This window comes from Podarcis filfolensis, assembly GCF_964270895.1.
Source record: "Podarcis filfolensis genome assembly, chromosome: 16".
NCBI lineage: Eukaryota > Metazoa > Chordata > Lepidosauria > Squamata > Lacertidae > Podarcis > Podarcis filfolensis.
This window is the reverse complement of record NC_139620.1, coordinates 41,177,810-41,196,637: the sequence shown is the minus strand read 5'-3', so window position 1 is coordinate 41,196,637 and position 18,828 is coordinate 41,177,810. Positions and strand designations below refer to the sequence as shown.

The following is an 18,828-nucleotide window of genomic DNA, read 5'->3' as shown; positions in this document are numbered from 1 at the left end:
GTGACGCGCAGAGAAGGGGGCGGACCGAGGCCTAGGGCGAAATGCGCAATAAACACATCCGGTTTGCGATCGAACCGGATCGGAGGAGAAAGGGAATGAACGGGCCAAAGAGAAGCGCCCTCGGAGACACTCCAAGGGCTGCCTCTGCCCGGGCTCCAACTCTGAGCCCTCCCAGCCCAATATTGTGCACCGTTTGTTGCGGAGTCGCGGTCGTAGCGTCGCTACTGCCCCGCATATGGCGGCTGCCGAGTGGGTGAGGGTAACGGAAGTGGTGTGTCTGCCACGCGCCTTTCCTCTATGGTCTCTACGGGTGCCGCGGAGGGACTCTCCTGGTGGAATCGCGCTTGCCCCTGGCTTTGCATGGAGCGCTGCCGAGCGGGCGAAGGCTGGGACGCCCCGGGAGGGAGCAGGAGGCGGCGGCGCCGGCGGCGGAGAGAGGAGCGGGGCGGCGGAGAGGCCGAGAGCCCCGAGGACGCGGGAGAAAGGCAGAGGCGGCGGCTGCGGGAGGCGTGGTGAGGGGCCGTGGATCCTCCTTGGGCAGGGGCAGTCTACCCCGAGGGGCAGCTGCGGGAGGCAAATCACGCGCGGGCCGCCGGGAGGCTTCCGGGGGAAACCCTTCTCGGGGGAGCAGGGGGGCGCGCTGCGTCGTGGGCGAGCTTTCGGGGGCCACATGCCAGGAGCGGGCGGGGCCAGTGGGCGTGACTTGGGACTTCCGAGACGGTACTCCAGCCAGAGTCGGAGAGCCCAGCAGGAGGGCAATCGGGGCATTTTCGCCCGCGGGGGAGGGGGCGGCCCCGGCTTGCCAAGAGAGCCACATGCAGCTTCAAGGCGGGCCTGAGGTTCCCCCTGGACAGGGCAGACTACCAGCTGCTGCAGGGCAAATCCCAAGGAAAATGGGCCGCATTCCTGCTCTGCTTCTAAGCTTCCCAAAGGCTCATAGCTGTGAAGGGGCCTCCTTGAAGTATCTGACTGGCTGCTGTTGGAAATGACGCCTTGGTCTGTCGGTCTTCGTGGAGCTGGTTCCCTCAGATGTTTTGGACTGCAATTCACATTATCCTCAGCCAGCATTATTGTCTTTCCATCACCCGCAGCATCACAGCTGTGATAGCTGCAGCTGATGGGAACTGTAGTCCAATCTAGCTGCAGAACTGGTCTGTAAACGGTTCTAATTTGCAGTAGAAATATATATATATATATAAATAAAAATTTGTCTAGTAGCAACTTAACACTTCTAAGTTACGTGTGGGTTGGCAATTTGGCAGCAGTTGGCCAACAGGGAACTCTGTGTATGCTCAAGGATGCTGCTCCCTTATTACTTCACATATCCACTTGCATTTAAATCAGGTTCTGGGATTAAATCCTGATAAGTCTCTGCTAGTATCCTCAAAACCATCATAAAGAGGCTTACTGGATCAGACCAAGGGTCCAGCTAGTCCAGCCTGCTGATCCCACAAGATCCTTCCAGCCCTAAATCCCACCTTCTGTAACATATCTTCTTCCTCTTCTCCCTGCCTTTCTGTGACAGTTCAGAACTGCAGAGCTCAGAATTCTGGGATTCAAGCCTCGGTAAGTCTTGCATCTCAAGAGAGACCTTGGATTTTTATTTTGTAGCTACAGCCTTGGATTTGTGCCTGTTTGTAAGCAAATCTATCCAGGGGTGAAGGTGGTGGGGAGGCAAGATGCAGTCATGGCTGAAGTGGCATTAGTCTATATTGCACCCTTTCATTGCTCAGGAACCATCTTAAAATCCCTCCCCAAACACTCAGCAGCAGGGAAGGGGGCAACCAGACCTTCCGTGGAGAAAGCCCTCTCTGCCTTTGAGAAGCTGCAGCTCACACCACCAGCTGAGTCAGTTCTTGAGCCCAGCTCCCAGCTGCAGGAGGAGCCCAGCCGCAGCAGAGCCCAGGACTTGCAGTGTGTGTGTTATGGCATTGGGAACTTCTCCTCTTGCGTTCAAGCGCGATACCAGCTGGCCTTCCTCCTGCTGCTGCTTGAGGAGCTGAAGGTGAGGGTCACAGCTGTGGCGGACTTGGGAGCAAAGCTCGCCAGAAGCACACAGGCAACATTCCCTCTCTCCCCTTGCAGATCCCTGAAGATCTGTGTTACATATTTGACCCTGTCTTTTCCACGCTGGAAATCAAAGTCCTTGCCCATCTTGGGCTCACGGTGCTCCTGGAGAATGAGGTGAGCTCCAGGAAGAGAGGAGCACGAACTCAGGGAGAAACGTGCCCAGGGATCAAAACACACAGCTGAGGACTGTAGCCTTTCTCAAAATGATTGATACCAAAAATTCACAGCTGTGTAACTCCTTTAGCTCTTGTGGGGTGGGGGTTGGTTGCAGTTCTTGCAGGATAACACCCCTCTTCCTTGCATCCAGGAGGGAAAACGCTGCATCCACAATCCTACCATCTTCTACATGGTCCACTGCGGAAAAGCTCTCTATAACAACCTGCTCTGGAGCAACTGGTCTATAGAGGCACTTTCCAAAACAGTCATCATAGGGAACAGCTTCAAGGGCATTGAAGACAGGTAGGGAGCCCTTCTGCATCACCCAGCCCAAGAGCAGGCAGGGCTGGGCCTCTTGGCTGCTGCTGCTGCCCAGTGTCTATACAAGAACAGAATTGGCATTTTCCACTTGTCTTCCCACGAAAATCTGGGTTTTGAAAATTCAACTCCTTTTTGCAGTGATTTCCTAAGAATTTTTGCAAGTATGGTAGTCTCTGAAGGCATTTAACCACACACAGAATGGGGAAGGCTTTGCTCTGCCTCCGCAGTTGGAGGGAGGGCTGCTTCTCCCCACAAGAGGGAGAGCGCTCTTATGCTCAACTGGCTTGCAAGTTTCCCACAGACATGTAGCTGGTCCCTGTGGGAACAGGATGCTGGATTAGATGAGCTGTTGGCCAGACCCACAAACCCTTTGGATGTTCTTAGCTTAGCAGCACCCTCTGCTTAGTAGGCCGTGGTGTTGCCTTTGTTGCAACTGCCAATGATTTCTAATGCCCTTTGCTCCTAGGGTGCTGAGCAGGATATTTCAAAAGGACTACAATTACATTGCAAAGGTACGGCTTTGTTGCTTGAATAACAGCGACTGTTCCCCATCCAGCAGAAGCCCTTAATGCGTCAGCTCCTAACGGGGGGGGGGGGATCCACGCTTACCAACTCTTCTCCCTTATTCCCACTTGGCTGTGTTCTAAGCAGCTTTGCTTTTGCTGGGCTTATAAAAGTCTTCCAAGAGCTGAGCACCCAGCTTCAAAGGCAACTCTCTAACTCCCTCATAAAACAAGCTGACTGAGGCTGCCCTTCTGTCAAGCCCCACTCAGTGGAAAACAGGCATCTGGTGGGTCAGGGCGCAGCAGAGCTCTTACACAAGAGTGGAGCTGCTCTGCACCCAGCAGACACGGAACCTGCTGGATTGCTTGGGTAGCCTTTGATGTGAGCTGGCTTTGGAATCTGCACATCCATTTTAGTCTTATTGGGCACTGTAAAACTTGAAAGCATGTCACACAAATACTGAGATCAGTGGTTAAGATAGGTAATGGAAAAGCTAAGGACCCGTCACCCCTCAGACTGGATTTCCAATTTCCATCCTGGAGGGATATGTCAGGTGATGACAACAGAGGACCACAGGTTCCCCAGCCATAGGGGATGAATTCTGAGGAGTCAAAATATCTGCTGCAGGGGCTTTCATAAATGTGGCACGTGGCTAGCTGTGGATCTGAGCCTGTTGCTCTCCTCCTTTCTCAAGGGCCAGTTCAGCAGCCAAGTCGCCCCCATTAACTGCCTCTTTGCTGTGCTTGACCATTTCTAGGTTTTAATAGCAACAGATGAAGAAGCCCTTCCTTCTCACCCTCAATACTTGGACATATTTAACGACACCTCTGTCCACTGCTTTCCTCTGGAGAAACTGAGGGACCTTCCCCCAGAGATCTGGAAGCTTCAGGAGGAGCCAGTTTACCCAGATGAGGATCAGCCAGAGATCATCAGAAACAAGAAATGAAATTCAATTCCAGAGGCTATGGACTGGAGGTGCAGGGCTGGGTTTGGGTTTCCTTCTTTGGAGAGGGGCTTGAGTTACTTCTGGTGTTGCAAAGAGTTCATGTTCATGTTAATGTCACACACACACCCCACCCGAAAGCAGATGACTAGCCACACTGTCTTTGTGTGTTGCTCTATGGCATCTCCATGGGACAAATGAGGCATGCGCAGCATGCACAAGATGCCAAAGCTCTCCTTGTCTCTCTCTCGCTTGTTCACTGAGCAGCAGAGCTTGGGAGGATCAATGGGGCAAACCAAGCATCACCACCATCTCTGTTCAACTCTGGTCTGGTACCTCCTATGAGAGTTCCCTCATGGGATGGAAAAAGGGGCAGAGATCTGGTGGTGCTAGGCAAGCTGCCCAGTAGGACTGGGCTCCCTCATTAAGGGGGAGAGCCATTCACACTCCCAGCTGCTGCTTCACAATTAAGGCAGCAACTTCTCAGAAAACCAAATTTCTCCACAAACCTTGTATTTCTAATAATGTTTTTAATTAAAAGCAACACACATTGAACTTTTGTGGTCATTTCTTATTGCCAGTTACCTCCTCCCCTGTTCAACATTGTGAGCAAGCCCTGACTCCTGCCAGGTCAAACTGCACCAACAGTGCTGTGATCTCACACTTGGAACTACTGTCTCACTCTAGCTGCTGCATCTCAAAACAGAGCTCAAAAAAAAAAAGTTGACATTTTTATTCAGGGCGTCAGCATTTTCTAGATGCACTGATTGGAAGCTCAGGTGGACTAAGGCTGGGCAAAGGGTGGAGGTGCTTCCAATCAGATTTAGTGGTTATGGTACCTGGCCCCCAGCCCTAGATACAGGGGGCTAGACACCTTGCAACATTAGATGCACTTGGTTTGCACTGGTCTTTCTGCAGCCTGGCAGGAGAGTTTCAGCATAGCCCTCAACCCACACGCACTGGGGCAGCTCCCACTCAGGGACTGCCTTCCTGCACCTCCCGGTCCCCAGTGAATGAGGCAAGGCAGCCTGCATGGCAGTGCTGTGCCCCCTGAGTCCCAGCACCTTGTTCTCACTTTGCCATGTCGATGAGGCTCTGCAGGGAGGTGGGGACCCAGGTCTTCTCCCCCTGCACAAAGACCACACCCCGGTCAATGTAGATGACGATGCGGCCAAAAGTGTAGAGCTGCTTCCCTTCATGCCGTTTTCCAATGACTGGCATGAAGACGATGTTGTGCTCCTCCGCCTTGGTCTGGATGAGGTCCTTGAAATTCATGGGCACAGAGCCTGCGGCCATGCCGATCCCGCGCTGCGCCATGTTCTCAGCCTCCCGGCGCTCCTGCATCGCCTCATACTGGAAGTCCTTCCGGCGCTCTGTGTGTGTGAGGTAGGCAATGTTCTCGCGGGCCCCAGGCTGCATGTAGCCACCTGGCAGAGGAGCAAAGGGAGAGAGATGAGATGGCAGTTGGCAAATTTTTGCAGCCTGTGCTCTGCACAGGCCCTCCTAGCACACAGCCAGAGCCCAAGGGAAGAGGACACAGGGGGTCACACAGCCTGCAAGGCTGCCCAATGAGCTGGAAAGGTGGAGCGAGGGGACAAAAAGCAGAAGAGGAGCCCTCAGCTGGATCAGGCCCAAGTGGGCCCATCTGGTCCAGCATCCTGTGTTCTCGGCGGCCAACCAGATGCCCCAGCGGGAAACCCGCTAGCAGAACCCGTGCACAAGAGCCCTCTCCCTCCTGTGGCTTCTAGCAACTGGTATTCAGAAGCATCACTGATTCTGACAGGTGAAACTGAGCACAGACATCCTGGCTGGTAGCCTTTGATAGCCCTTTCCTCCTCCATGAACCTGCCTAATCCTCCTTGAAAGCCATCCAAGTTGGGGGCCTCCTGGGGGAGCAAATTCCATAGTTTAATAAACTATATGCTGTCAGTGCAGTCCCTGTTTCTTCTCCCACTGTGCTGATTTTGACGAGGTATGGAATAGCAGACCTTCTGAAATTGGGGCAAAGAGGAAGAAGAGAACCAACTGCTCTAGAGAGCTGGAAAGGACTATAAGAAACATGGGAGCTCATAGTGCAATTCTATGTGTGTCTCTTCAGAAGGACGGCCCCTTGGATTCAGTGGGATTTACTCACGAGTAAGTGTGCAAAGCAAGGGTAGCCCAAATGGTGATCTCCAAATGTGGACTACCACCCTCCCCAATGGCCGCTTGAGGCTGGTGAAAATCGTGGCCCTTCTACAGGGCTCTGCAGCCTCAGTCTCTTCCATTTTCCTCCTCTATGAAAAGGGACACTATTGTGTTGAGCGACTGTTTCCAATGATGATCCTTGAATTACTTCACTGCCCAGCCAATGCAACATTTGTGTTGGCAACCATCACTCACGCACCGACACTGGAAGAGACCGCTCTGTTCATGATGTCCAGAGCCTCGTTGAATTTTTCCTTGATGGAGGGATGGGCCAGCACCTGGTCGGAGAACATCGACTTCCAGCCCAGGTACCACTTGGTGATCTCTTCGTAATTGGGGTTGTTGCTGAGCCAGGAGCACAACACCTGCAGGAGGAGGAGGGTCAGCAGCAGGGAGACCACAAGCAACCCACCCCACCCCCCAAGGCAGAGCTCACAGATCAGGGACTCAAGGCTTTACTTGGGCTGCGGACGGGACAGGCTCACGAGGAAGCAGCATCTGATGCATTTCTGATCCAGGGACAAGTATTTCAAGGGAAAACCAGAAGCCACCCAACTTCCAAAGGAGAGGGCCAGCAAAGCCCCTGCTGAAGTCCGGCAGCTCACATGGAACTGTAAAGGGGGGCACTGGTCAAAAGGAAAAAAACAAGTTCCAGCAACACCAATCCACCCCTGCTAGCAGAGAAGCCAGAAAACCAAGCAGGTCCAGAGAGATCAGATGAGCAGGAAGGGAAAGGGAGGAAAGATGGCACACAAGACGTTTCTTGTCAACTGTCCCTCGACAGAGATAATTATGTGGTGATTAATGATAACTGAGTTGTAAATCTTGGTTATCACATCTCTCTGGTCCTCTACTCTGGACTGTATGTACATGAAGGTGATGGCTGGCTGGTGAAAGACCCTGTGTGAGAGGCAAGGAAAGGAAGAGCTCCCAGGGTGGGAGGCTGGGAGAGGAAAGGGAAGCTCCCAGGTGAGAGCTGAGGGGGCACCCCCTTCTGTATGAGACATGGGTGAAGATCTGCCTTTGAGAGAGGACTTTGCACTTTTGTTGTTGTTGTTGTTCTAAAAAAAGCCATAATAAAAGTTTTGTGGCAAACAGATAAATCAGGTGAGCCTGCCAAGCTGCAGGGCTCCAGTCCATTTCAGCAGGGGTACCGGGGGCAGGGTGGGGATTCCTTACTGCCTCTTCCCTGGAGCCACCCTTAAGCAAAAGCTGAACTGAATGTGAGTTCACAAAACCCAACACTGCTGTTTGTGGCAACCTCAGATGTCCCTAAGGAAAAGTGTGGCTGAACCCAGCCGGGCACTGCTGGAGTCACACACCTGCAACCACTTGGGGAAGAAATGCTTCTCCAGGATCCCCACAAGGCTAGAGACAGAGATCATCCCTTCCCAGTCCATCACCCAGAAGAAGGAGTCCATGTGCTGCTGGTGGGGGTTGATCATCAGCTCGTTCAGACACAAGCCTGTGGAGGAATGTGGAGACGACAGCAAGCTTAAACCAGCTCAGCCTAGAGAGCAGAGGGACTTCTTTGCACATGCACCCCCCCCCAAATTGTTGATGTTCTCCCCTCAGGGAAACCAGCAAAGTTGCAACCAAGATAAACTTTGTAGGGATGATCGCTGGGTCCGGAGCACACTCCCCACCCGCAGGCAGACTCAGCCTGCCTGCACACGTGACCTTGGGGTGCGGAGCACACCCCCTCACAGACAAAGCCACAGCTGTCTGAACATCATGCCCTCTGTCTAACCTTTTGTGATCTCAATAGTCTGCGGTGTCCTGTCTGTGACCTTTGTCTCTGAGACCTTTGTCTCCTTCGTCATACACTGTGCAAGGGGAAAATGACGCGGTGGAAACAGGTGCCAAAATAACTTTGTACCACACCACGAGCTCGGGACTGGAAGAAGTATAAAGGTCACAGCCCAAAATGTATCTGCCTGGGTTTGCATATTTGTGTCAATAAAAGGAGCCTCCACAGAGCTGGCAGGCAGCTTGCATGCAGCTCACCTGTGCGCAGCTCACCTGCATTATCAACTCCTGCCTCGTCCTTCACTTCAGAAACAACTTTCTCTAGTGAGGATCCCAAAAGCTCTTTCACGCTGTAAGAGAGCAACTGCTGAACTCCCTGTTCCTTCCTCACTTGGATACACTTCCCCTTGAGCTCTGCCACGGATCATCAGCTGGACCAGCCTTCCCCAGCCAAGCACTTTCAATCTGCCCCACTACTGTACAATCATAGTGACCGAGGACAATGGGAAGTTTGGATTGGAGGTGGCTGCCCTAGATTCCTACACTGGAGAAAACATTGCGCTGACTCCAACCCCAAACATTTTCTGCCCCCAAGAGCAGCCCAAATAGGGAGAATGGGATGGAGTATAGCTGGCAGCTGCAAAGCATCAACCCTGTACTTCCTACCCCATATCAGTTTCACGTAACTCAGCAATAGAAACAAATTAAAAAAATTCCTTCCAGTAGCACCTTAGAGACCAACTAAGTTTGTTATTGCTATGAGCTTTCGTGTGCATGCACGCTTCTTCAGATACACTGAAACAGAAGTCACCAGACCCTTATATATAGTGAGAGGGTGGGGAGGGTTCACCCATTCCCACCACCCTTCTGAGTAATACCCCTCCCCACCCTCTCACTATATGTAAGGGTCTGGTGACTTCTGTTTCAGTGTATCTGAAGAAGTGTGCATGCACACGAAAGCTCATACCAAGAACAAACTGACCATATTTTTCGCCCCATAGGACGCACTGGCCCATAGGACGCACCTAGTTTTTTTGGGGGGGGGAAATAAAGGGGGAAAAAATTATTTCCCCCCCAGTTGCTCTGCACTAATCCCGGAGCTTGGGGCGTGTGGAGTTCAGCGCGCCCCAAGCTTCTGGGTGCCGACAAGGTGTCCGCTAGCCATGGGAGAGCCGCGCGGCTCTCCCACGGCTAGCGGAGCGCTGCGCTAATCCCGAAGCTTGGGGCGTGCGGAGCTCAGCGCGCCCCAAGCTTCTGGCTGCCTGCAAGGTCTCCGTTAGCCATGGGAGAGCCGCACGGCTTTCCCATGGCTAGCTGAGCGCTGCGCTAATCCCGAAGCTTGGGGCGTGCGGAGTTCAGCGCGCCCCAAGCTTCTGGGTGCCGACAAGGTCTCCGCTAGCCATGGGAGAGCCGCGCGGCTCTCCCACGGCTAGCGGAGCGCTGCGCTAATCCTGAAGCTTGGGGCATGCGGAGCTCAGCGCGCCCCAAGCTTTTGGCTGCCGGCAAGGTCTCTGCTAGCCTTGGGAGAGCCGCGCGGCTCTCCCACGGCTAGCTGAGTGCTGTGCTAATCCTGAAGCTTGGGGCGTGCGGAGCTCAGCGCGCCCTAAGCTTCTGACTGCCGGCAAGGTCTCCGTTAGCCATGGGAGAGCCGCGCGGCTTTCCCATGGCTAGCGGAGCGCTGCGCTAATCCCGAAACTTGGGGCGTGCAGAGCTCAGCATGCCCCAAGCTTCTGGGTGCAGGCAAGCTCTCCGCTAGCCCTGGGAGAGCTGGGTCTCCCACGGCTAGCGGATAGCTTCCTGAAGCCTGGAGAGCGAGAGGGGTCGGTGCGCAACGACCCCCCTTGCTCTCCAGGCTTCAGCGAAAGCCTGCATTCGCCCCATAGGACGCACACACATTTCCACTTCATTTTTGGAGGGGAAAAAGTGCGTCCTATAGGGCAAAAAATACGGTAGTTGGTCTCTAAGGTGCTACTGGAAGGAATTTTTTTAATTTGTAACTCAGCAAGACAGCAAGCCAATAGGAAGTGTTCCAGAGCCAAAATCAGCTCCAGAGGCTGCTACCTGCCTGACCCCACTTTCCACCCTCCCTCAAACCGACACCCTACCTACCTACCAAACAAACCAACCCAAATCATTGGATCAGCAAGAATTAAAGTGAGTTTAAGGCACGTGCAAATTCTGCATGCCCATGCTTTGGTCTCTGCCCCTCTTGCATGTGCTTCTGTGGGACAGTCCTGCTTCCTTAACCCCAGAAGGGTTTCTTGAGAGGCAGGGCACCCATTCTGCATGCAAAGTCCAGGTTCAACCCGTGTCACTGTCTCCACACAGGACAGGGAACGTGCCTTGCCAGAAATCCCGGAGAGCCGGTCACTGTGTGTAGGCAATGCGGAGCTAAATGGACCTGTGGTCTGTTTTAGAAGAAGGCTGCTTCCCGCAAGGCCTCCAACCCCAGTCGCCCGCCTCCTGGTCTGCTGCAAAGGCAGCCCTGGGGGGACCGACTCACCCAGCTTGGGCACAATGTTCTTGATCATGAAGGCCTCCCAGGACCCCGGGGTGAAGACCTCCTTCCAGGGCTGCAGGATCAGCTTGGCCGAGGAGTCGCTGGGGTGCCATTTCTGGAGGGCGTTGGACAGCTTGTTGCGGATGGGCGAGTAGAGTGGTTCGAGCCGGGTGTGCATTAAGGGCAGCCAGGGGTGGATCCACGAGTGGATGGGGACCGTGTCTGTCAGGGGATTCCAGCTTTCCACCTTGAAGCAAGAGCAGCAGTAAGCCTTATGGGACACCCAGAGGCATTAACTTACTGCTTTTCTATCCCACCTTTTTCTCCAAGGAGCTCAAGGTGGCATATGTAGTTCTTTCCTCCCTCATTTAATCCCTCACACCAATCCTGTGAGGTAGGCAGACTGAGAGGCAGTGACTGGTACAAGGTCACCCAGTGAGCTTTGCAGCCATATAGGGATTGGAACCCGGGTCTCCCAGGCTCTAGTCTGTTCCTCTAACCCAAGGGTAGGCAACCTAAGGCCCGGGGGCCGGATGCGGCCCAATCGCCTTCTAAATCCGGCCGGCGGACGGTCCAAGAATCAGTGTGTTTTTACATGAGTAGAATGTGTCCTTTTATTTAAAATGCATCTCTGGGTTATTTGTGGGGCATAGGAATTCGTTCATATTTTTTTCCCCAAAATATAGTCCGGCCCACCACATGGTCTGAGGGACAGCCCATGGCTGAAAAAGGTTGCTGACCCCTGCTCTAACCTCTACACCACGCTGCCTTCGCAACAAGGGCTTTCTGGTTAAGCCTCCTGCCCCACGCAACAAGCCCTGCTGAAACTTCAACGCCCAGTATGCCTGAAAGGAGCCCCAAGAGCCCCTCATCTACCTCTTTCTGCAACTTGGGGCAGATCAGCTGGTCCAGAATGTTGTCTAGTATCCAAACAGGAATGATGTGCCCCCAGCTGTCAAGGAAGTCCACCATCGGGATGCAGTTCCGGGGCTGCCACTGTGCTACCACGTTCCGCACGTACGGCATCCAAGTCTCCCACATCAACCTGAAGGATTAAAAATCTCAATTGAGTGGGGCCAGGGGCAGATCCAAACCACGCTTTGCTTCTTCAGTAGGAACTAGGGGTGCTTTAAGAGATTTCCTTCTGATGGACAATGCAAATGCAGCTACTGTGTCTTCAAAACCTCCTTTCCCAGCTTCTCTCTTGGGCTTAGGGCAAGTCTGAAATCTCTCTCTCGTGAGGTACACATGCCTGAGCAAGTCTGATGGACTCAAGGGTATATAGGCAGCAAAATGCTTTTCCACGTCATCAGCTTTTGCATTTCAAGCCTACGTGTTACTACAATATAGCCAGAGAAAGGAGGTGCATGGGCTGCTCCAAAGCTTTTGCTGGACTCCCAGCTCCCATCAGACCCAGCCTGCAAGGCTGACGTCAGGGATGAAGCAGGTTGTTGCCTATGCTATGGTCACCTTCAGGTTAGATTGCTGCAATGCATGATGTGTGGAGCTGCCTTTGAAGACAATTTGGAAACTGCAGCTGGTGCAGAAGTCAACAGCCAGCTTATTGACCAGCGCAGTAAAGATTTAGTAAAAATTGGAATTATTAAGGAGATGCAGGGGGAGAAACTATAATATAAGGGTCCACAAAAGGGGGGGAAGGGAAGTCCAAGGGGATAAGTTTATTGTTTTGCTTTTCTTTTTACCTGATGCTTATAAAATCTGAAAAATTGAGAAATAAAATTTTATTGACCAATGCAGGGGTAGTCTGAACCACATAATACCACTTCTGGCACAACTGGCTTGCAATTCACTTCTGGGCTCAATTCAAGGTGCTGGCTTTGACCTATGAAACCTTTCGTGGCTCAGGACCCCAATAACTAAAGCACCACCTCCCCCCCTGCATGAACCAACCTGGAACCTGGGTTAGTCATCGGAGGCCCTTCTCCATGTGTTCCCTCTGAGGGAGGCATGAAGGGTACCATTCTCAGTGGTAGCTCCCCATTTATGGAATTGTCTCCCCAGTTGCATGGGGGTTGTGTTCCAGGTCATTGTGTGCTTGCATGAAACTGTAATTGAAACACCCTGTTCCGCCGCCGCAGCCCTCCCCCCGCCCTGTTAGTGACATCTTTTATGACATTTTTGGGTCACTTCCAGGTTTGGCACTGGACAACATAGTGGGAGTTGCCTGTATCTACAGTATTTTTAAGTGCCAGGCAAAAACACATTTTCCCCATCAGGCCTTCAGCCTTTGATTTGGAGGGTTTTGATATATGTGGCCTGCTTCAATGCCTTTTTATAATTATGAATGCGTATTGGCTTAAATTTATGTGCTCCCTTTTTTTGTAAAGCACTTTCAGTTACTTTTGTATCTATAAAGAAGCAGCTAACAAGTGCAATATATAATTATTATTAAGAAAATCCTCCCCGCAGCATTAAGGAAGGAATTGGATTAGCCAGGCCTGTTTGACCAGCACAGGGCTGCTCCTCCCTTGGAGAGAAACTTCCCTGCCAAACCTGCACAGACGCTATGTTCACCTGTGAAAAGCATCCGAGGCAAGGTCCTGCCCACCGTGCGACAGCAACTGGTCGTTTTCCAGCAAGCTCTTCCACTTGGCTAGGATATCAGTGCCATACATGTGATCCTGGAGAGGAGAGGAGAGGCAGTGTGTTAGGTGTACAAGGCAATTGAGAGTCAAACGAAAAAAAGGGAGCTCCTATTTGGAGAAAGGGGACAGCTCTTTCCCCAAGGCTGGCATGGCGTATTAGGTTTATCTGGAAGGCTTTCTATTTGGTAAGGTGTTCTTCCTCACCCTGGATGCTTTTGGGGTGCAATGGCCAGAGTGTGGGACTCTTGGCTAGGGAGATGCACCTACAAAGTTCACAGGGTGACCATGCGCCAGTCACTCTCTCTCAGCCTGGCCTACCTCACAGGGTTGTTGTGAGCAGCGGCATAGGTGCCGGGTGCGGGGCGTGCATCCTGCAGCTGGGGGCAGGGTGAGCCACCCATGAGAGCAGGGCATGCTGCGTGGAGCCTCTCCGCAGCCTCTCCTTCAGCTGTAGGGAGGCTGAGGGAGAGGCAGTGGGCAGACGCAAGCCTCACGCTGCCATTTCAGGCAGCGCCAAGCCTACAGGCGCTCAAGCCACCACCTCACTCCCAGGAAATACAAGTGGCTCAGGCACGCTGCAGGCCCCGTGGTAATGCCGGCCCCTGCAGTGTGGCACCCAGTGTCAGCCGCATTTCTTTACATTTGTTGACTGAAGTAAAAGCTTTAGTGAGCCCTATTTTAATTTATTTATTTTATTTATTTTTATATATATATATATATATATATATATATATATATATATATATATATATATAAAAGCTCGTATTTTTGTCATTTTGTCCCCCACCACCACCTCAGTGATGACACCCGGGGTGGCCCGCACCCACCACACACACCTTCCTCCGCCACTGGTTGTGAGGATAAAAAGAATAAAATGCTTCAGTGCTCTGATGGTGTTTCCTGCTTGGCAGGGGGTTGGACTTGATGGCCCTTGTGGTCTCTTCCAACTCTATGATTCTATGAAAATGTTTGCACTCCCCTGCTAAACTCATTGGAGGGAGAGCAAGAAAAAAAGTAATTAAGAAACCCTTTATAGGCAGAAGGACAATTGGGGTTTGGGAAGCTGAGCTTGGCCAGCAAATGTGGGTGTTTGGCCACCCAATTGGCATGGCCCTTTTGCTGCTCCTGGTCTCTGAACCCACCCACCTTCAGAGGGTCCCAGTTTTTGAAGTAGTCCTTGACGAGAGGGAAGACAATGGCCACAGCAAGGTCCACGCGGTCGGACATCCGGTACTCTTCGTAGTATTTGTCCTGGAGGGTCTCAAAGATCCTGGCGCACTCAGGCAGGGTCAGGGGGTCCTTGCAGTTAGGCTGCATCCGCCTCTCACACTCCTCCACCAGCTCCAGGACCTCGCTGAGGTTGCGCGTGTCTGCCTCCTCCCGCTCCAGGACCTCCGCCATCTTGTCGATCTCATGGGTCAGGTTGACCACCATGTCCCTCTCGTACTGCAGCTGCCGGTCATTCTGGATGATCTCCTGCTCCGTCAGGTCAATGAGGAGCTGCAGGTTGTGCTCCAGTTCAGGCAGACTGAAGGCCTGCGCCTTGGAGTCCTTGCCCAGCGGTGGAGGCAGCTGGGGGTTGTCGTCAGGGATGTTGTGCTTCTGGCTGATCTGGCTGTAGCTGTAATAGACTTTCTGCTCCCGGCCGGTCATGTCAATCACCTTCCAAACAAGCAAACAAACAGAAAACCCCCAACAAGTTACAAGACCACTTTCAACCAACAGCAGGTACTGCTTCATGGTGTCCTGGTGAGCAGAATCTATACAAAGAGGGTAAAACAATACTTTTCAGAGGGCCAATTTGGGCTGCTGGAGTAGTAGGCGACCTTTCAAAGTCCAGTCAATTCAAATTCCAAAGCTTGCGTATTCCAGATGCAAACCCAAGTTTGGTACACTGCAGAATTACATTGCATCTTCTAACGAGCCCAGCACAGCCCAACACTTTTTGCCATTTGCAGTGATGGGACCGTCTGCAGGCTCCAAGGGAATGGTTCACAAGGGTCAGGGCATGTCTCTCCACTCCCACTTACCCCAGTGTAACCTTGGCTCCACCACTGCCCTCTTCTCCTGGAAACCCAAGGGCTGACTACCATTTATTTCAGAGGACAGGGCAGGACTTAGCCCTAGGGCTCATGAGCCAATAATGAAATTAACCACAGACACCCAATGCCAACCGGCCATTTTTAAGAGCTGTACTTCTGTATGTCAAGGATTTGGGCTTTTAGGGAGCACGTGGGCTCTTGACTTCCCTTTCCAGTTTAAATCAAGCCAGGCAATTGTTCCAGAATGCAGCAGAGCTCTCTGTTGCTTTTCAAGCATTACATACAGAGGCAGGTTTGGACTTGCCAGCATGAAAGGGCACAAGAGCTAACAGGTCGGAATAGGTCATGCCAGTCATCTGCTTACAACCTCAATCATGGAGGAATATTAAGGAAAAAGAAAGACAGCTAGCTCTTGAACCTGGGAGAAAAGCTTCCTTGGCTCATCCTGGAGGTAGTCATCATCTTCTGTATTTCCCTCAGCAGAGGGACCTGTTACAAGCCAGTCAAAGCTCCCCCTCGCTGAGGACAAAGGTCAGAGAACGAGCCAGGAGGAGAGCGCTCTGAGTAGTTACTAGCCAGGATGGCTCTGCTGTGTCTCCACTGTTGAAGGCAGCAATGCTCCCAAAGACCAGTTTCTGGAAACCGCAGGAGCAAGGGCTCTCATGCTTGGACCTTGCTTGTGGATTTCCCACATGCAGCTGGTTGGCCACTGTCAGAAGATGATGAACTACATGGGGCCCCCTTGGCCTTATCCAGCAGGCTCTTTCTAAGTTTTTCTGAAACCTGCCCCATCTTGCTTTGGACAATCAGCCTCACCTTCACTTGTGCCAGCTCCTTCTGAGGTGCCGACAGCTGCTTCCCGGCCCGGCCTTTGGCTTTCAGTTCCTCCACAGTCTTGTAGGTGTACTTTGGCTTCTTCTTGCCCCCACCTGGGTCCTTCCGCCACTGGCTGAGCTCCTTCTGGAACTCCTGGGATGAAAGAAGAGATGGGAGAAGTGCAAGATGGAGGAGGAAACACTCCACTGGGGACTGCAGAGCACCAAACCCTTTCCTTGGTCTGGGGCTGAGCAGGGAATATTGCCAGTGGACTATGTCCAGGGGAGGGGAGGGGGGGTTCACTCTTTTAAAGGTCTGCGCCAACAGGCACCAACCAACCCTAGCTCTGGTCCACAATATGGTCTTCTACAGGACATGCCTGAAAGCAAAAAGCAAGGCTTTAACTCTCTCAGTCCTACCAGCTGCCAACATAAGTTGTTATGTGTACAGAAATGAACTGCCACCCCAGGTTCCAAGAACTGCTTTGTACCCCGTTTAAACGTTTGCCAAGGGAAGAAAGAATCACAGAATTGTAGAGTTGGAAGGGACCCAAAGCATCATCTAGTACAACCCTCTGCAGTGCAGGGATCACAGCTGCTCTCACGCACAGAGCCAGATACAACAGTCAAATGCAGAAGGCAGTTTTTGTTAGGATGTAAACACCATTGTAAGAAATCACTACATTTCTTCCACACAGGTCCCCAAATATGGCAATGAGGAGAGTTGGGGGAGGGGGAGAAATGAGGAGAAGGAAAGGGGGGGGGGCGGGAATACCTCCTCTGCCTCTTCGTCTGAGTCAACAACAGGGAAGTCCTGCAAGGACTGTGTGGTTCGCTCAGAGCCATACGCCCCTATGGCTGCCTTGCCTTTCCTCTGCTTAGCTTCAATAGGGTTGATGATACCTAAGAAAATTCACAGCTGTTAGTGAAGTGAATATAAGAACACAGAACGATCAGAGCTGCCTGGAAAGGGAGGCAAAATAGCCCAGCAGCAGCTCTACTATTCCCTGCGCTTGAGCCCTGGTTGGCTCTTCTATTTTCAGAAAGCCTGCCCCCCATATATTTCCCCACCCACATCAAAAAGAGCTGATGGGGTTGCATCTCTTGGTCTTAAAGGGCCAGGCAGTTAATTAGCCCTGTGGCACTCTGGGAAAGGAGTGCTGCTGCTTCCCCTACTGTTCATCCTGGATGAAGTGCAATTTTCCTATCTGGACATTTCATGTTAACCTGAATCTTTGCAAGTAGCCACTGTTTAACGCCTTCCCCAACCTGGTGCCTTCCAGATGTGTTAACTACAAGTCCCATCAGCCTCTGCCAGCACAGCTGACAGTCAGGTTGGCCAAGGCTGATTTACAATTTCTGTGCCAGTTTTACATACAGATCAAAATTAACTGATAGGCTGATTCTGCTTGAAGGAGAAAGAAAGGCAGATACCAACTTGGTTTTTGTTTTCCTGGGGTCTTCTTAAAAGCCTGTACAACAAATCAAGTGGGGTGCTGGGCCATACCTTGAGCATTCTTTCCAAGGCCCCTTCCAGGCACGTAGCCCATTTTTTGAAGAAGTTTCTGCCCAATTCCTTTTGTATGCCTCTCCCAGCTACCAAAGTCCATAAAAGATTTGGTTCCTCCTATGAAGCCCTTCTGGCTCGGTTTGAAATTGCCACCCTGTTAAAACACACACAAAAAGATTAATTAAATATCATAGTTCATGGGTAGGCAAACTAAGGCCCAGGGGCTGGATCTGGCCCAATCGCCTTCTAAATCCGGCCGGCGGACGGTCCAAGAATCAGTGTGTTTTTACATGAGTAGAATGTGTGTTTTTATTTAAAATGCATCTCTGGGTTATTTGTGGGGCATAGGAATTCATTCATATTCCCCCCCCAAAAAAAAAAATCTGCCCCCCCCCACAAGGTCTGAGGGACAGTGGACCGGCCCCCTGCTGAAAAAGTTTGCTGACCCCTGTCCTAGTTCATTCAGTGCCTGGCTCTACTGACAGCTCTATTACTAAAGCACTGGTGTGTCTCAGTCCAGACATTTATTTGGGGTGTTTATAGTTGAGACTGTGCACATTCCACACCAACAAAATCCAGATTGTGTGGTTCTTCCTGTTGCGGTTAGTGCTTCCTGAGGTTCTTTAAGACACTCCAGAACCACAATTAAAATGCAGTGATTTATGGCCCAATTAACTAAGAACTCACTGTCTTTAACTTCTTTGGCACAAACTCTTTGGGGATTTCTTCCTGCTTCAGAGGCTTCTCATCCTCATCAGAATCTTCATCTGTTATCTCATCAGCTGCTGGCTTCTTCAGCCCAGCACTGATAAAGTTAACAGGCGCCGAGTAATCTTTAGACCTGGGTTAAGAAAAAATACATTTATTCAGAGATGTTTCTGTAGTCTACAGATATGCATTTAGACATGAAATAGCTTTTTCCTGATTAAATTCACTGTTGAGAGACATCTATGCTACTTGTCAAGTTAATATCGCAAAATCAGAAGCTGACATATACAATCAAGGGAGGTGTTAATCAAGGGTTTGGAAACAGGGGTGCAGAACCTTCAAGAACAGCCTCACAAATCACAACATTCCCGATCACTTCCTCGGGGGGCCAGTACCGTTTGCCCCCAAAGCTGGGCCTCTCATCATCAGAATCGTGCTCAGCCCACATGCCATACGTGGCCTCCTCCTTGGTCTGCCAGTGGCGCTGCCGGTTGGGATTGAACTCATTCTGAAGGTCCCAGTCGGTGATTTCAAATTTCTCCATCTCCACATCGTCATCAGCAGCAGCGTCATTTTTGCCGTACAAATGGGACAGCGACATGATGCTGGCATAGGTATGGGGAGAGGAAGCAGAAGATGAAGAAATAACCCAGGAAGCTCCCTGTGCACACTCCCCAACCCCTCAACCTGCTCCCTGACCTAGCTCTCTCCCTCTGA

General features: G+C 51.7%; 2 protein-coding genes and 1 long non-coding RNA gene across 9 annotated transcripts in view; 2 read left to right on the top strand and 1 right to left on the bottom strand.

Moving 5' to 3' along the window:
* LOC310751466 overlaps nt 1-18,828 on the top strand; it is a 57,841-nt gene that overhangs the window by 13,011 nt on the left and 26,002 nt on the right. The gene's annotated exons all lie outside the window — the stretch shown is intronic.
* The window catches only part of TFIP11 (tuftelin interacting protein 11), a gene marked incomplete at its 5' end in the record, with an annotated part of 601,324 nt that overhangs the window by 580,868 nt on the left and 1,628 nt on the right, over nt 1-18,828 (bottom strand). For 3 of the 5 annotated variants that reach the window (XM_083589958.1, XM_083589959.1, XM_083589960.1), the window contains 12 exons: nt 4,505-5,421; nt 6,381-6,546; nt 7,504-7,646; nt 10,434-10,677; nt 11,307-11,475; nt 12,966-13,072; nt 14,183-14,698; nt 15,895-16,047; nt 16,669-16,796; nt 17,401-17,557; nt 18,091-18,244; nt 18,507-18,716. In XM_083589958.1, the coding sequence (XP_083446084.1) occupies nt 5,066-5,421; nt 6,381-6,546; nt 7,504-7,646; nt 10,434-10,677; nt 11,307-11,475; nt 12,966-13,072; nt 14,183-14,698; nt 15,895-16,047; nt 16,669-16,796; nt 17,401-17,557; nt 18,091-18,244; nt 18,507-18,716 (2,503 nt within the window). In that variant the 3' untranslated portion in view covers nt 4,505-5,065. Of the gene's footprint in view, nt 1-4,504; nt 5,422-6,380; nt 6,547-7,503; nt 7,647-10,433; nt 10,678-11,306; nt 11,476-12,965; nt 13,073-14,182; nt 14,699-15,894; nt 16,048-16,668; nt 16,797-17,400; nt 17,558-18,090; nt 18,245-18,506; nt 18,717-18,828 lie in introns of those variants that run through there. The other 2 variants (XR_014542379.1, XR_014542380.1) reach the window with 1 other exon arrangement.
* SRRD (SRR1 domain containing) lies at nt 236-4,549 on the top strand (the record flags this gene model as incomplete). 3 transcript variants are annotated; one of them, XM_083590476.1, is made up of 7 exons in its annotated part: nt 236-512; nt 1,531-1,566; nt 1,734-2,005; nt 2,086-2,184; nt 2,378-2,529; nt 3,014-3,059; nt 3,809-4,549. In XM_083590476.1, the coding sequence occupies 7 exons, from the start codon at nt 236-238 to the stop codon at nt 3,995-3,997; spliced, it is 1,071 nt and encodes a 356-aa protein (XP_083446602.1). In that variant the 3' UTR covers nt 3,998-4,549. The 3 variants fall into 3 exon arrangements, with proteins under 3 accessions (XP_083446602.1, XP_083446603.1, XP_083446604.1); XM_083590478.1 differs by having other exon boundaries at nt 361-512; nt 1,526-1,566; XM_083590477.1 differs by lacking the exon at nt 1,531-1,566.